At 44.2% G+C, this 18,331-nt stretch overlaps 1 protein-coding gene across 2 annotated transcripts in view; it reads left to right on the forward strand.

Annotated features, from left to right (window-relative positions):
• The window catches only part of LOC141742460 (deubiquitinase DESI2-like), a 59,756-nt gene extending 43,148 nt beyond the window's left edge, over positions 1-16,608 (forward strand). For both annotated transcript variants that reach the window (XM_074584818.1, XM_074584819.1), the window contains exon 5: positions 13,552-16,608. In XM_074584818.1, coding sequence (XP_074440919.1) covers positions 13,552-13,794 — 243 coding nt within the window. In that variant the 3' untranslated portion in view covers positions 13,795-16,608. The remainder of the gene's footprint in view (positions 1-13,551) is intronic.
• The last annotated feature ends 1,723 nt before the right edge of the window (positions 16,609-18,331 follow it).

Below are 18,331 nucleotides of genomic sequence, written 5' to 3' on the forward strand. Positions count from 1 at the left end.
CAGGTTCCCCATCCTCAGAAGGACTGCTGAAGCCACAGGACTTTACTTTCAAAGTTTTGTTTTCTTGTCCTTTACCAGTGTTTTCTCAGCAAATAGAACATCCATCCAGAAATATTCCATCTACATCTGTTTATGAATGATTTTTCTGTCAAATTCATGTTTAATGACTCAGGTCCCACCACGGTAACTGGTAACTGTTATCTTTAAGAGTTATAAAATTTGTGGTCCAAGTAGCTGATGCAGCCTGACTGCTAATGGTTAGGGGCATGTCCAGACCTACATTCACGACTGTGCCACTTGGCCATGCATCTTGAAAAATCCATGGACTGCAGCAAGTCCAGCACAGGCAGATAAGCTCTAGGCAACCACTGGGCATGCCTGTGACCTGCTATCTACCTCTGAAAGAACTCACTTTGCAGTGCTGTTGCAGACTAATTGTGTGCTGCTGTGGCATTGAGCCTCTCGCCACAATGCCACGCATCTCTTCTGAGTTTTCTGATCTTCCTGCCCACATTCACTTGTAAGCTGCCAGGGGCTTTGTTATTCTCGCACTGGCACTTACCTTTGAATTTTCCTTACTCCCTGCTGCAGACTGCCAAGCGTATTCATACTTGCTCAAGACTTAGATCTCTCCCTGCTTTTCCAGTTCCCTGTGGGCTTCTAACGAGCAGCTACTGGATCAAAGAGGCATGGCTGGGTCTACTCACAAATCAGCTCCTGTGGAAAGGAAACAGAAGGCTGCAGTTTCAGCAGCAGTTCAGACTTCATCTTCTCCAATGCCACTTCACGGCAGCTTTCTTAGTGGGCGATTTCAGTGAATGTGCTGCATGATCAGGAATCTCCTCCTGTGGATTTCCTGAGAAATTCTTCTTCATCGGGGAACTCTGGGTTATTTAAGAAGTGAAGAACTACCAGAGAGCATAAGTCTCTGCCTAGAAAGAGCTGCACACCATCTTCATTACAGTTTTGAAGGAAATTCTGATGTAAAGCAGGGCAGAATTTCCTAGTGGATAGTCACTAGAGAGAAATCAGATGCACTCCCTGTGTATGTGCCCAGCTTCAATTTAAGGTAGCGGGTACATGCACCACTTAAGACCTCTTTGCGGTTGCCATTCACCCTCACAATCTACATCAGTGTGGGAAGGTGAAGGGAGCTTGATTTAAGCAGTGAAAATCTAGTTAGGGTTGCCTCAGCCACTCTGACTACTGCAACACGGTCCCCTGGTACCTATATATATAAACCACTTAAGCAAATTGTTTGTGGGTTAAAATGAAGAGGTACATCAAACTGGGATTAGCAATTTGCCTACAAGAAGCTTATTACTTTCACGTTGCTTATGTTGACTGTCCCCAAAATCAAGTACTATCAGTACCATGCTCTCTGAAGAAACTGCCTAGGAGGATGGACAATCCTTTTGGGGGACTTACGCCTGCAATTTCTGCAAAGAAAAATCATTCAGGCCATCAGCAGCACAGCCTAAACTTCCCTTCCTCTTCTGAGCTTTTGTGCCTTTCTGTGTGTCGGTACTGCAGGCAGGTAATGCTGCTGGCACACGGCAGGGTTTTTGGCATTCTGATAAGGTTATGCATGGGCAGGGAATTCAGTTAGGACCACATCAATACCATGTGAAGTCCTTCTGTTTGATTATCTGTTGTTAAGTCACTAAGTTCCTAACAATCCCCCATGTATATTTACAGCAATACGTTCAAATGGGCCTTCAAGGAATTGCAAAATATTTATCTTCTTTTTGAGTTGTCCTGGCTGATGAAAGAGACACTCTTTCCATCTCCCAGATGGAAAAAATATTGGCTTTTGACCATTAGAAAAACCCTTTTAAAACAAAAGGAAAGGCTAAAATAATTAGTTCTTTCCATAATGTGATCTGTTGAATTTCCTGATTTTTCAGAACAATGAGATGTGAGATCGCAAAACTACAGAAGTTTACAAATTGCTGTAAAGCAGACAAAAAGGAAGAGGAATACATTTGTGCTTTCAGGAAAAAGCCAAACTCGTAGTAATTCCTGGGCTGTAAGTGCCCCTGTGAGGGCTTTGCAGGAGCACTTGTCACTGCAGCAGTGGGCCACAGGCAAGTATGCCATGAGGTGCCAAGAAAGACATGTAGTTATATTACCAAGACTGTTCTTTGTGCATAGGTAAGGGTAGGCACATGCAGATACAGGGAATTGTGAAACTGCTGTCAGAGGGCTCTTTTCAATGCAAGAGCATGGCTCATGATTGTCCTGCAAGTCTATAATACAACTGGGACTTGTGGAAGGCAGATGCTTGGCACAGCTTGTACCCCCTAAATGTGCATAAAGGTGAAAGGTTGACTGCCAGGAGTTCAAATATGGGCATATAAGAATATAAACCCTGCTGATGTCTAGGCGTATGGTGAGTGTACAGTGGCTGAGGACAGCTTCTTTAGAGAAGATAGCAGTAAATAGAGGATCAGAGGGAGGATGAAGTTTTTCTGCTTCCAGGTTCTTCTCCAGTCTGGCAATGTTCTTCAGTATTGAATGTAAGGATCACACCATGTCACTGCAGCTTAAAGGCTCTTGACAAAGCTTTTGTTGCCTAGCCTCTTCACAAACAGAAGATGACTCATTTGACTTCCCACCAGCAATTTCCCATGCTTCTGAAGTTTCCTGCCTAAGATAAGCTATGGAGCTGTGTTCTTACCAGAGTGATGACAGTTTCTACAGCGTGTCCCAGAAAAGGGCAAACCACCATGGGAAGGGAGAAAAACACCTTTGAATCAGCACCAGAACTGGAAGATAAGTGGAGTGACTCAAGGAAGCCAGTCCTTCTCCCTTCGTCAATGTGATTACTGCCAAGCAACTGGAATGATCCCTATTTTAGGAAACTCTTCAGCACCTCACTATAGGACACATGACACACAATTATGAACGAAGTGTGGCTTCTGAGCACCAGGGAAGATAGCCCCCTCTACTTCCCAATAGCCTTACCAGTGGTGCAATAACAATAAAGTCAGTGGGTCTTATGGGTCCTTTTGATAAGATATGAAGTTAATGCTCATCATAATTACGAAATGAATTGAGAGGCACTGATTGATTCACCTTAAAAATTGTTGATGTTGGAACGTTACCTGAGGAGAGCAGTGTCAGAAGGTTTTATTCTTTTATTATGTCTTTCCTCCCTCTTCTTGAAATGGGAATGATTTCTTTCTGATTTGTACGCATAATTTATCTGAAGTACCAGAAAAGGTCAAAACCCTCCGTATTTTGTAGCAGTTTCCCAGTCTGGAGTTATTTATCTGTCTTGCAGCTGCTCTAAAACTGCCCTACTATTTTTGTTTTTTTAAAGGAGAAGGCAGGCAGGAGAAGGCTGAGAAGGCTGTTACTCTAGGACCTGTCTGGATCTCTAAGAGCATGGTCAGAGAATCTGCAGCAGCCCCTGGGACAAACCTGGCTCAGAAACACTTGAGTGATCTGGTATGAATTCCCCTACAGTCAGTGAAATACAATTTGGCTGCAGGACTGAGGGAAGGTGAAGCACAGTGAAACATCCCTATTTGCTTCCTAAATTATCACAACTTTCTTTTATACCCAGAAAAATCTATTAAAAAAGACTAGAACCAACTCCGAAGTTAGTGTGCATGGTTCACATCCATGTGATCATTCTCCAGAAGGCTCTTTAAGGTCATTTGGATTTGAAGGATTAAAAACCCTTGAGGAAAACAGATTGGTATCTCATTATCCAGCTTCCTTTTGTACCCACTGATCCTTTTCACCCCTTTATTCCTTTAAATATTGAAGGATCGGCTTCTTTATTGCTCAGCATTTCTTGATCCAAAGGACTGTATCCAGAGGACAGTGCTCAGAGACGCCATCTGGGTAAATGGCTAAAATTTGAAGTAATTACTAGAGCTGAACTAGGATTTCTGGAGTAAACCAAGTCATCAAAAGCAGAGTCTTTTAGAGGGATCTGACAGTTTTATTGAGACTCTCGCTAGGACACTTTGTGGGTTCGAACAGAGCTTTTAGCTGGTGAGACATATTCATCAGCAAGTAACTGAGAGCTTCCTGGATAGAAAGAAGCTTGCTCAGATGTGGGAGAGCAAGTTGGACTAGAGGTCCATTTACCTTTTCTCCTATATTTCAGCAAAAATTCTTCTGAATATCAGCCACAAGACGTTCTGGAGCAGGGAGTACTTCAGCCTCTCCTGTGGGAACTGTCCTACTTTAATTATTTACATAAACAGGGAGATAACACATTTCAGCAGAAGAGGAAGGCCTAAATCAGAATTTATGTGCTTGTGGTTTTAGAAACTCATCTTGAAGCTGTAGAATTTGCAGAAGTCTCCAGAAAGAGAAAAATATTTTGGGTAACTGGGGGGTTCTTGTTCTTGGGCTTAAGAGACCTGGAAAATAGACCTGGAGGTTAGTGAAGTGAGCTTGGCTCATTCTTTGTTGACAGAGGAGGAGAAGAAAGTCTTTTAACCATCTGAGGTGGCTTAGGTCAGCCTTAGAAAACTCTTGAGCATTCTAGATGAGACTGGCTCCAACAGGGCAGGGACTATGGACCCTGTCACAATCAAATGTTTTGCAGCCAGAGCCTTAGAGCTGCAGCACTGCAATGCTCAACCTGGGAGGTAAATAGCTCCCAGTCTCCCAAAGTCACTAGGACTCTCTCCAATCAGCCTAAAAGGATGCGCTCCAATAGGAAATACCTTGAAGATTAACGGATGCAGTCTGCACAGTGAATCCTGCAATCTGATGGTTACAGAGGGCTGAAATAGGCATGTAGCATACCCACTATTGATGCTGACACCACAGTGATATTATTAAACCCGCATGCCAGATTGGATGGAAACGCTTGATGAAGCCACACAATCTGAATCTCCTTGGGAGGCAGGGGATGATCTTCGTGCAATCAGGCTTGCTTGCGTGTGGATCACATCTAGGCTGGATGCTAGGGCTTCTTTCCCCTTTTCTTTGTATTATTGGTAAAGATCTGTTCTATTGATAGTAGCAGAGAGAGGTTTTATCATTGTGTATCAGAGTGATAGCAGGAAATGCGCATCTCTCATAACTGAAGCGCAGCATAAGATATCTCGGTGATTGGCTTTAGAGCTATATCTGATGTGTACTTCCCTGATGGCGTGGCTGCCTTGGTTGTCCTTTGTCAATGTGGTTGGAGCTTTGGTAGAAGCAAGGAATCTTACTTTACTGATAGAGGGTGTGGAGCTGTGCTGAAGTGACAGCAGATGGTAGCCAGCACATATTCTTTTCTCTCTGGCTATTCACCTGTCCTTTTTCAGCCAAGGCAAAGCTGACAGCATATAACAAACTTACATCAGAATTCTGCTTTCTTTAGAGGAGCTTGACTTTCAGCAAATGCTCTGAAAAAGGCAGATTTGCTGAATCAAGGACTAAATGAGGGCAGTTTTTTAATCATCAGTGAATAATTCCAGCCTAAAGCTTTTCAGGTCCATCCCCAGGCACACGTGAGTTCTCATCATAATGTTATTAAAAACTAGGAAGCTCTCCTTAGCCTGAAAGCTATCAGAGAGAAAGGATTGAACACCAGAGAAGGGAGCTTCAGGTGGCATTTGAGTCACAGTTAAAAGCGGCAGAAGCGTTTATAAACCAGTCTTCAGCTGATCCTAAGTAGACAAGTAATACCCATGTTTTCCTTAGTCGACAATTGCTTTCCAATTGCCTCCGTTGCAGAGGAGGAGATAGGTGTTTTGTTGCATAAAAGCCTACGTGCAATTCTGTAAATGGCTGGGGACACATTGCTCCCAACACACAGAAAGCAGAAAGGAAATGAACAAACCAACAAACAAACAAAAAAACAACGACAGGGCATGAAAGAACATTAGGAAAGCTTTAATTCCTGATGCCTGAGCCACTCCTCACTGAAGCTGATGGAAAGGCTTTCTTCATTGCAGCAGCCTTTGGATGTTGTTAGCTCCATGGGGAACAGGCTGTGTTTGTTTTCTGGCTTTTAACTGACATGTACATTTAGAAGAAGCTTATTAATAAAGACGTCCTGCACCCATAAATTATCCTCATGGTTTCAGATGGATGCCATTTTTTCTCTTGTTTTTGCCTATAAATATGCACAATTTTGACTGCATGCAGTTAATAAATTGCTATATTGCATTATGTGGCTTCTCTGCTGAGGCAAAATGAGATTTCTAGGTGTAGTTTCTGTATTATTTAAAATTTATGAAGTATTCGGGAAGTCCTTGGATTAAAGGCTACTATAAAAATATAAATTACTTTTTCCATGATTAACCTTTCTAGCCTTGCTATCCTGAATGAGCCTTATAGCCCAACAAAAACGATTAGTGGAGTAACTCTTACATGGTCCTTTCAGCTTTCTCAGTCTATCCTATTTTCCCTGTCTGCCTACGTGTGCTGGAGAATAGTATGAGGTGGCAAGTAATTTGAAACAATCATCTCACACGCACCCACCCCAGGGCAAGTTTTAGCACATCATTTCAATCTTTTGAAAATGGTCTGATATTACTACATGTGCTTCCGCAGTTATTTTAGGGTTTCCCTTTAAAGTGATCCATCTAGCAACAAAGATTAAATATGAAGAGTGAATTTGAAAAAAAACAAACCACCTCATCTCAAGCTTTTTGGGGCTGTTGTAAATGTGGGTGGTTTGTACCGTCTATTTTATCTGTTTTTTGCATCCCTCTTCCCAAACCAAAAGCCCTGTGTCCTTATCTGTTACAAAAAGAGCATAATACCTTGGAGCTAAGTTAGTTCATGCTGTCTGGGGAATTCATCTCCAGTCACACCATCATGGAGCCTTTGATCCTTTGTGTGTGCAAATGCCTGAGAATAGATGCCTCCTTTCCACGAATGAAGATGGTAAGGAAAAACCTTGTCCTTTTCACCAGCTGCCTGTTGATAAGTGGAAAGTGTCAGGAGTGTAAATGAACTGCCTAAGTGCGTTCATAGGCTTTTGAGACTGGAACGTTTTGCTTAGGAGTCCTGCCAACACTGCCAGATAGAAGGTCTTTCCCTCTTCCTATGAGTCCATGTGCTCTCTCTGCTCACTGTATCTCCATTTGCAGTAACCTGCTTCTCGCTTACATTAGGAAACAAAGCTTGAGACTGAAACACAGGATTTTCTTGGTTAGCTACCCAGGAACAAATAGATGCTCTTGATGTCCATCCCTCTATGCATATGGGTTGGCCTGGTCAAGTTCAGCATGTCTATAACACTTGAAAGGACAACCCTATTAGGCAACAGCCATTGTCAGCCACTGGACTTGAAACAGCACCTGCTAGGACAAGGCAGTTCCTCTTCACGCTGCCATGATAATATGAATGAATTGCAGTTGTTCATTAATTTGGTGGGAGAGTCATTATTTTAAATGTCACCAATGAGACCAGACTTAATTATACTTAGTATTCCCCAAATGGTCATCTCTTATGAGGCCACTTGTGCCTACTTTGTCATCCTGCAGCTGTTGGCTGTACGTATAAGTGCTGGTTACAAGGAACTTCATGCTCAAAGAGGGTATTGCCATGTTCCAGTGTTGGTACATAACTAATCAGTGATGCCACTCAGAATTCAGCTCTGAATGTGGTTCATTAAGATGTCACATTTGCAGCCACCGTGCCTCTCTGCTGGTGGCCTGGCCACTGAAGCTGAAACAATGCTGTAGTGCTATAAGCCAGCTGTCTCGTTTAACCCAGAGCTATCTACTCCCTCGTCTCTGTTCTTGGCATCTCTCTGCATGCAGACTCCTGCATAGAGGCAACTCTGTCCTTCTACCACAGGACCACAGAGGTAACCGACGCGTTCTGACTAGCATCATAAGGAGAGCAAGTCCGGAGGTATTACTCCCTGCTTTCAGTGCTTTTCCTTTCCCTCACTCCTGGCTAGTCTCAGGTGGATGGTGCAGATGCTGCTTCTGCTTTGCATGGGACAAACACCTGCAGTCCTGGAGAGGACCAATAGGAGTAGCAGTGCCCTGCCTGCTGTGGGACAAAAAGGGATTGCATATGAGAATGGGGGCATTTTAAACAGTTGCTTTAATTAATTTAAAAGTTTTTTCCCTTCTTCCCTTTGACTTGGGATGCTACCTCCCAGAATATAGCCTCATTACTGGGCTCACTCAGCCTCATCTACAGTTTCTCAGCTGTACCCTTTCCTCTGCAAGGCACGGGCCACTCCTGGCTCTGCTGGATGTGTGCTGCATGCAGCTTCACAGCCCAGGGCCACCTCCTCTATTCTATTCATCCCCACAGGACAGTCGTATTCCCTAGAGTAGAAACTGTCATTTTTACACAGTAACTATGCAATAAATCTGTTTCAAGCAATTGATCCTGGCATGCCAGCTCCACCAAGGTGTGACTGTGCTTTCAGGTGCGTTGCGAAGGCTGCGTGTCAGTTCTCTTTCAGGAATGCTATTTTCAACGTAAACGCCATGTGCATTGGCTGACCAGGAGTGCAGAGTTAGAGGTATGCCCCTCACTGACACACTCAGACACCCTGATCTCTGCCAGCACTGTGCAGTTCAGTTTTTGCAAGGTGGTAAAAAAGACGTCCCTGTGCCTTGGGTTAATGTTTAATTCCAGATGTGACCAAGTACTAATTTCATCACGTTGCCATGCTTCTCTTTTTACATATGTTTTTTGGCTGCCCTAGCAGAGCCTGCAAGCTTTGACTGTCCAGATGTGCTGGTTTGTATCTAATGGCCTTATTCTGAAAATCTGATAAGCATCATCTATGCTATATTGTCTAGGCCTCATAGGAGCCACCTCATGCAAAAACTGGAAAGATTCCCCTTGGGCTCTAACGGCTTTGTTCTAAAAGTGCTACGGGGTGTGTGTTAGACTCCTCAGGCACCAATAAAAGCCCTTTGCATTTGCTAAGACACATCAAGGGGAATACTGTACAGTAGCTTAAATGGATACCTTCCCCATGTGGATGTCACCTCATTTTTAGCAAGGCTGCTAAGTGGAAGTGGCAGTGGGTAGTTCAGCAGATGTTCAGTGCTGAACTCTCCGAGCCTCAGTCTGAAGACAAGAATTGAAGTAATTAGCTTGTATTGTTTGAGGAACGTAATGTTGCCTCTGCTCATCTTGATTGTCATGGATTGGAGCACTACACGGTGCCTTTGGGAGGGCTCACTTAAAAAAAAAAAAATCCTAAGTGCCTTGAGTTATATTTCTGTGTGTGGCCTGAATTGCCCCAATTGCATCATCCAGCACAGTGCAGTACCTATTGCATTTAAGAGCTTTCTCTTAGGTTCTACAACTAATCAGCCCTTCACTTTATTTTGGAAGTGGCTCAGCCTTTTAGACTACAACAGCATATGCCCATAGGTGCAAAGGCTTCACAAAATGCAACGCATCGATAGTGTTATCCTCTAGAAGGCAGGAGACTCGGCTTCTTCCATTGCTGGACAGCATTTAAACCCATGTTTCCCAGGTGCTAAGCTGCTCCCCTGCCCAGGGCAAAGCTTTGCAGGGAGTTTTAAGGCCTTGCTGAGCACTGAAGCTTTGTTCTTAGGGCACTTAGGGGAGCGAAGAGTGATGGGGGGTGCAGTCCTTACTCCCTGGGCAGTTTGTACAGTTTAACCAGTGACTGTTCAGTGCAAAATGACACAGCGTAAGAGGCTCAGAGGATCTTTTTGTATCGCAAATTAGTTGTTTCTTGATGAGCTGAAATCCTGGTGTGGATCTGACAGCTGCCCAGAAACAGTACCCAAACTGTCAGGTCCCATTTCTCCCTTGCATTTGGCTTCAGCCACAGATGTCTGAACTGCTATTTCCACTGGACTCCGCAGATGCCAGCTGGGTCATTTGTAGTTCTTACACAGAGTCCCAGAAGAAGCTGCAGCTATGGGAGACTTGGCTCTCTATCACGAGGTGCCGCTCAGTGGAAGCTGCAAGTACATGCAGCCTCCGCTGAAGTTTCTGCCTGAAACAGGGACAGGTCTCTTGGTGGTGCTATCTGAAATGCTGGATTTCGGTCTGTGGCAGGGACTGGCTGGCTCTGTGGGGTAAGAATAACTCACGCCTTCATGGACCTGACAGAGACAGAAAGATGAGGAAGAGCTATGCTCGGCAATGGTAGCTCATCAAGTATAGTACTCACAGGAGGTTTGCAAAGCTTAGGGAAGACCTACGTGGGCTGAGGTGTGCCAGGCTTTGCTGCTAGTAGTCCAACCTCTCATGTACTCTACTGGGTTTCCCATCCCAAACACTTTTTCTGCCTTGGAGAAGCTATATCTTCCCGCTTATATCTTACACAGGCTTAGCCCTTCTGTGACTGTTCATTCCTTTAAAGTTGCTTCTCCAGTCAGCTTAAGAGGCTCGGCTGCTTTCTTGTCAAGTGTCAAGCTCCAGCTCCGCTACAGGTATGTTAAGTTCCTGAAGGGATGGTAGCAGGATAATCCTATATGATGGTCAGGACCAGTGATTTCTAATCCGTAACAGTGTATCTGCTAAGGCTGACAGGACAAGTACATGACCCATCACAGAGAAGTTTACCCCTTTAAAAAGAGAAAACCCTATTTGTTTGGCAAACAAGGAAAAAAACCCCTAAAATCCTAACCTCTACAAACCTCTAAAAAAAGACTTCTGCTGGTGGAAACAATGGATGGTAACAGGCTTCTGTGAGTTTATTGTTCCAGTGTGAGGTTTTCAGTTGAGAATTGCCCTGAAGAGCTGCAGTAGGTAGATTTTTCTGTGTCTTCATATGCAATTAGAAAACACCCACTTCATCTTGCTTGCACTGCTTTATTTAAACTCAGCTGGCTTAATCCCATTGCAGTCAGCTTTATTTGATGTTTCTCCATTAGCTAAGTACTGCTGGATGCTCCAGCACAATATGCTTTATGGCAAGGAGTGAGAAACACAGGAGCAGGCTGTAGAGTTAGTGGCATTCCCTGCCATTGCCCTTTTGCTCCTGTTGACCATTGTGTTTTGCTGTGGAATAAAAACAAGGCTTCACTGACAAGAGGCGAGGACAAGCATGACTGAGGAAAGGGAAACCACTTTGACTTCATCATTATCCTTAAGCTCCACAAACTGCCCTTTTGTGATTGATGGCCAGATGCCCACACATCTCCATTCTTTTTCTGGCTCTTCGTTGCCTCGCTGATTCATTCTGGGTGAAGAAGCTCCCATAAACAAAAGGCAAACATCTCAGCATTGCTTCCACATTGGGAAGTGCTATTTTAGTTGCTAGGGGATCTGCTTAGAAAAGAAAGCCAACTCTTAAAAACAGTATTTCCATTTCGGGCAGTCTTACCTTGTGCTGTTCGATTGTTTCAGCTAATTTTCTGAAGAATCATACCCTGGTTTTGTTTTCCTATTAGTATCTGGGGGGAAGTCTTTATTAGGACTTACCACTGCTTGAGAACTAAACTCACATGCACGCATACATCACAAGGAGCCTAAACTGAGTCACTTTCTACACTGGCAATATGTTGCCTAAGTTCCTAGAGGGGAAGAAAGAGAAATGCTACAAAATGCAGAGACAATTGTGCTGCATTTTTTTGGCTTTGGCTCAGGTTCAACGTTCGAGTAGAACATACTGAATACAATTTAAAAAAAATCAGCTGTATTCTTGTGAAAATGATCAGATATGTCTGGTGAGAAAATCAAATGGATCAGCAAAGTTTCTATGAATGAGTCTTAAATGCAGGTGGAGAGGTCATCTGCTTATAAGCTCAGGCAACAGCTCTAGCAATGGAAACCGGGGATCTGAATGGAGGTAAAGAATTGGTAATAAAGTAATTGTCCGCAGATTAAAAAATTAAAAAATACAGATTTATGGAGCTGTATCTGAGGTTAAGTAGAATGCAGCACCGGTAAGAACTGAAATAAAAGTCCTTGGGGTGTATTAGGTAAAGAACAGTCTATGCTTGCAAGTAATTTTAGCAGCTAAATGTCTCTGCTTATTCTCTGATACCTATGTCTTCATGATAATGTCTTCAATTTCACGCATTGATTTTTAAACAATGCATGTCAAAATAAAGTGAGTTCCGTAGTCAAATTAGCACGGTCACAGGTTTGCCACCTTCTCCGCACCTCATTGGAAACTCCACACTCTTGGAGCAAGCTAATTCCCTTATCCTCAAGGTGACTGTTGGAATGGGGCTTAGATCGTTCTGCCCAGGCCATATGCATGAAGGACCAGCTGGGCATCAGCTGTAACAACCATAAAGCGGCACAGACCATCCTTTAGCAACTGCTCCAGTTGTGCTCCCTGAAAATCTCTTGAAACCTCTAAGCACTGCATTTCCACTATCAATAATAGACATCTTGCCAAATAATCTCCTTAGTGGATTACAGACAAACACCCTCTTAGTTTTTGCAGTAGTTAGTATTAAATTAAGTGTAGTTTTAGACAGGAAGAGGGTGGGAGGAAGACCGAAGGAATTTAGTATTGGCAGAAGGTGCATTATGGACAACCCTGGCCAGAACCATTAATCCATGTATATTGTGGGACAAGGTCTGCGGGGTGGGGTTTCCATGGGAGACAGCACTGGGAGGGAAGGCGAATTCCGGTATTACGACTACTGTACCTGCCACAGACTTGAGGCTCTAGTGTACTGGTGTAGGGCCACACAGGCAGTATATTTACTAAAGACAGGCTCTTGAGGCACCCTGGCTGATCAGTTCCACAGGCCTCTTCTGTATCTGGTAAGGGAAATGCTAAAATGTAAAGGGAAACTTTCCTTATGTGGCCTAAACTAGATACAGTTACTAAAATCTGGCACCTGTATGTATGTGTGGTCAAATGCTACAGAAGAAAGGAGCTGCCGTATGCAGCAAGTTGTAGTTGTTTCATTGTGCTGAGTAAGAGATGACCTTGGAAAACAATATCTCTGCTAACAGGGTGTAACCCAAATCAGTGCCAGAAGCATCTATGATGAAAAACAGGCCTACTGAGATGCTAATGTTTTTCTGTCTGTTGCTTTCTTTCCCACATTTAGGAAATACCATATGAGGAGAAATTAAAGGGTGATGTGCTAGGATAGGAAAAGGACCCCTAGATACTGTAACTTGACTGACCCAGTGTGTGACTGACCCGAGGAAGAAAAGTGAGCAGCAAGAATGTCTTCTCAGGCATCTCCATCCACCTAGTCAGGTTCAGCTTCTGTGTTCCTCAAGGTGTGGTCAGTGACAGCCTAAATATTTTTCCAAAATTTTTGAGCTACCTGGAAAATGAGTGTCATTGTCTTGGCTGAGAAGCACCAGAAGGCCTGTCCTTTTAGCCGTGGACTGCCTGGGGAACAGAGCGGCCAAAGCCTTTGGGGGTCATGAACTGTCTTCCCTGGTCTCTTCTATGAGAAGGTAGCCCTTGCCTATGCTGACAAGGGCTACAGCTGGCAGGATTCTCTGTGTGTGTTGAGCGGTTGTGTAGCATTTGCATTTAGAGCTGTTCCTGACTTGCAGAAGATGCTTCAACATTTCAAACAGCTCTCTTTGGAGCAACAGTGAATTCACCCTGCTGAGGTGGTGGTGTGGATGGAGATGACATTGCCACCATGCATGTGTTTTGGTACTATTAACCATGCTTCTTTTTGGTTTGCTCCACAGATACTATGTGGGAAAGAGATCCCCCGCTGGGTGAACCGCCTGGCCTACTTCAGCTCGTGCATCCCCTTCCTCCAGAGCTGCCTCCCCAAGGAGTGGCTGACCCCAGCAGCCCTGCAGAGCCACATCAGCCTCGGCCTCCACAAGGAGGAGCAAGGGGACACAACGGATGAGGAGTCCCCCTCCACCTCCGCAGCCCCCTCAGCCTCAGGCACATCACGAACCTGTAGACATACTCGGGTCTAAACTGTGCCCAGTATGCCTCAAATAACATCTCCCTCTCTCTTGTACTATTTCTTTCTCAAACCCTTTCGCACACCTTGGTTTCTCTCTTCTCTCCTTCAATGGACAACACAGGGGAGGGAAGACCCTTTCTACTAAGGAGGTGAAGCTTCAGTCCCTTTTCCAAGGGCTGCCACTACAGTTGCTTGGCAAAATGACTGTGAACCCAAATGCTGAACTGAGGAGCGTGGCGACTAAACTGGATTCTCCTCCCAGGCCCCCCATGCTCCTCGATCCACAGAGAACTGCCGTCTCTCTCGTGCAGGAGAGCACACGTATGGGAAGGGGGGCACCATACTGTGATGTTCCTTCTCTGGAACCGTTTTATCTTTTTATCTCTTCCTCCACCCATGTGAGCCCAGCAGGCTCCTCTCTATTTTGGCTGGGTTTGCCATTCCCCTATGACAAATCTCCTGCCCACACCCAGTGAAGGAAGCAGAGCCACAACTCAGCCTTCTCATCTCTTAGACCAGCAACAAGCTCCCCTCAGCCCCATCCCTTTTGTAATTATCAGGTTTCTAACTCATATGAAGGACAAATGAAAGGTGCTGCTGTTCTAAACCCACCAGTTTTCGATACTCAAATTTAAGAGCTCGAATGACTGTCCTGCTCTTGAAAATAATAACAAAGAACCTAGAAAATGAATGTGTTACAGTGGCTTTTCTTTGGGGTCAAAAAGAGCATGGGGCTAGCACTTAGAGGCAGCTACCAAGTAGGTGCAGAGATGACTGTTGACGATATTGGTGCTTTTTGGCACAGACCCCTCTCAGTTTCCCTAATTGTAGGCAGCATTCCTTGTTTCCTTTTCTCCCTGGGTTCACTGGGGAATCTCTCTCCTAGCTAACATTTGCTGGCTATCTTTGGGGGAATGGCCCTCCTGAGCACAAGGAGGAAGAGAGTGAATCTGTTGGGAAGGTCAGTATTCCCTTCAGCTTTTCCTCCTGCACTCACAGACCTAAAACGTGGCTCCAGAGCCAGCCTTCCCCAGCCTATTTTTGAGCCAACTCAAGAAGGTTAAAATAAGTGGTGAACCCAAAGAATGTCAGCCTGTTTTCTTCTGCTCCCTTTTTGGAGGTGGAGGGGGAAACTTAGGGCCACATCTGGAAAGCATGGATGACCCTTCCAATGCATGGGCCACCATGGTGCCTTCCATTGTGTGCACTGTTTCAGTGGCATGAAAAATAGGCACAGCTGGCTCACTGGCCTCTCCAGGCAGGCTCTTGACAAGAATCTAGTCCTTGGATGTATTTATGCTCATTCTGACAACTAATGAGAAAGCAGAGGAGGAAGAAAGGACAAGTACACCAACACTTCCACTCAATTACCTCACTAGGACTTCTACTCAGAAGATGTAGGAGAGAATCAAAGGGGAAATCCAGGCCCCCTCTCTCCCTTGCAACTCCTCTTGGGTACACAAAGGAGGATGAAAAAGGAACAGGCACAATCTTGAGAGGGGGTTGCCGTTTTAGAAATGCTGTTCCCAACAGCTACTACCTAGTCAGGACTTCTACCCTCCACCCAGAAAGAACTACAAGCCCTTAAGATGGGTGGTTGTTTCCTTTTATTGGTCGCAATAGCATGCTAAGTCCAACCAGCTGTTTCTTTAGCTCAGGAATACAGAAGTGTGTGCTTTCAGGGCTGAAGGTCTTGGCTACGATGTACATCACGTCTGCATAGACAGCGCTTAATGGTTTGTTACATGTGCATGCTCTTAGAGAAGCAGGAGGCTTTGGAGAGATCTATTGGATGGAAATAGAACTCCCAGGATGGTCTACACTCCACTGCCTCCTGAAGTGATGCATGCTTAGGCAACAAACCTTTACCACATGCCTCTCATTTTCATCCTCCGAACAAATTGCTACAAGTTCTGTACTGAACTAAAGTCATGTTCCATATTAACCTTGGCTACTCACAGCCAATACTGCATTGTGAGCAATTCTGCAGCTCCTGGTATCCAGTCCAGCACCAATCTTGATTACCCTGGTTTGTCCAGGAATGTTTAATAAGATTTCCATCCTGTTCTCCATCACGCTGCCCAGAAACCTCATTACACAATGTACTGTTGCACTCTCTATTTCCCTGCAGTCATGGCCATTGCAGCCTAAACCAGCAGTGCAAGCTCCATTTGTCTGAAGTTCCCAGTGTGCCTGCCAATAGCCAGCAGCACATTATGTGCAGTGAATTTTAAAATCTCTTTTTAGGTCATTCTCTGGAGGAAAGTGAGAAGAGGCCTTCCCAGAGCTTTTGCCTAGGCCAGGGAAACTGCAGTCAGAAACACGTAGTTCCTGATGCGACAAAAGCCAGACAGCCATCGCCCTCGTGTTTCTGCTCTGCACCCGAGCTCCAGATGAAGCACCATGTATACATCTAGGAGAGAACTAGGGCTCCAGAGGCATGTTTCACACACAAAAACCCTCTCACAGTATTTCACAAAATAAAAAACGCTTAACTGGCTGTATGGTAACCCAGACAAGAAAGTTACATTCAGCCTCCTTGGGGACATGAATATGTGCTTGAAGTATTGGGAACAACACTTGGGGTTAGCTGGCAATATCATAAAAAACAGATGTTTGTTTATCTACTTTTATGTTTGTCTGTCTGTTTATGGCAGTAGGGGTCACATCGAGGAGGGATCAAACCTCTGTTGTAAATCAAAACCAGAATATATTCCAGTCTTCAAAAGCATTTCTCCCTACCTGTCTCTGTTCAAGGTGACCGACCAACAATGACAAGAACAAAGGGACACTGTGGAAATAAAATATATATTGATGATAGCTTTACCTCTGTGATTTAATAGCATTTTAGATTATTAAACATGAAGACATTTTAAAAGTCTAATTTACTGTTCATCTCTGGTACAGCATGTTTGTTTTAGGCACTTTTCTTATCCTTCCAATTATTACAAAATTACCATTGTTATTATATAATTATATCATATTTGTTTTTAGTTACACATTTGCTTTCTCTTGCTGTTTCAGAGCATAACACCAGGGGAACAGATACCAACAGTTATCAATGAAAACAGAAGAACAGCTTATGAATCTTAACCAGAGCACCCCAAGGCACTGGCACAAACTCTTAGACCCTCTTCTTACTGCCAGGACTTTTGGTGGCCTTTTAAAAGTTGGAATGAGAGGGCACCAACTCTGCACATGGGCATCAGCAGCTGTGGGTTCTGTCTCTAGCAGAGAGCTAATAGTACTCAGGTGGGACAGTAAGACTGAAGGCGAGGTTAGCCTAGTGCTGGAATATTACAATACAAACTGTTCCCAGGGAAAGTTAGGGTGCAAGGAAAGAGGTTAAATAGTAACCTCTGTTCTCATCTCATCTGTATCTGTAACTGTAACTCTCTTAATTTCAGGAGATTATTCCTACTGATTTTTTTTTTGTCAGTTGGCTTCCTCTTCCCAAGTCTGTCATTTGAGGCCTATATCTCAAACTTTTATGAAGTTTTAAAAGGGACATCTGTGTTTTCAGAGGCCCTGGGTGAGTTGGTCCCCCAGCACTGAGCCTGTACTCTGCGATGGGTTCATCCCAGTCTCAGCACAGCGCAGGACTGGACACAGACCTCTTGTCTTGCTCTCATCGCTTCCAGCTGAGAGTTCGCATTTCTGGAATTCTGTCTTTGTGTTATTGAGGTACACAAGAAGCAGTCATTTCCTGCTATGTTATTTTTTTTATTCTTCAGTTCTGTTCATTTGTCCCTAGGCTGCAGAGGCTCTCAGAACAAGTTAGCGGCCACTGGATTGCAATTATGTTAGCTTCTCTTCCTATGTGTTTGATTTTCTTTTTGTTTTAGTTGTGCAGATGTGATGGCTTATTGACATGTTCAGAAAACTTAAGTAAAGTACCTCCACCAATTCCTTGATGTGATTAATGGAGAAGAACAAAGGAAGCCATCACTAATGTTTCATTTTTCAAATGTTTTCAAATTAGTCTTTGAGTTGAGGCAGCAGGTGCCCTGTTCCACTTTGACCCTGCTGTGCTTACTATCAGGCAATGATTTGGGTTGTGGAAAGGCTGTGTAGTGACTCTGGAGGAGGAACTTCCATTATGCCAGCTCTGCTCTACCATTGCCACAAGCTACCAGAACATGGCAGAGCCTCTGGCTGCAGTAATATATAACATTTAATTACTACCAGCAAGGAACGACTAATGGCTCTAAATCTCAGAGTAAGACTGTCTGTTAGCCCTGTTGTAGCCAGCTTTGTTTTGAAAAGGCTGTAAAAGTTTCTGGGCATCCAATGTGATTGGAATAAGGGATAACAAGTCAGGAAAACAGATGGTATGATCATGGCAATCTTCTTCCCTTAGGAAACCAGGCTACAGAATGAAAGACATGGATAGTGTCCAGATCTTGACAACTACTTTACTCAATGAGCTTTGATGGAAAGTTCAAAATTACAAAAGTCAGGCCTCAGTATGTGCGTTCACCTACAAAAGCTAGCGGGGACTGCATGTGTGGCTTAACAGTGTTGAGCTGGCTTGTCTCTTGTTACAA

This window comes from Larus michahellis, chromosome 4 (genome assembly GCF_964199755.1).
Source record: "Larus michahellis chromosome 4, bLarMic1.1, whole genome shotgun sequence".
NCBI classification, from domain to species: Eukaryota; Metazoa; Chordata; class Aves; order Charadriiformes; family Laridae; genus Larus; species Larus michahellis.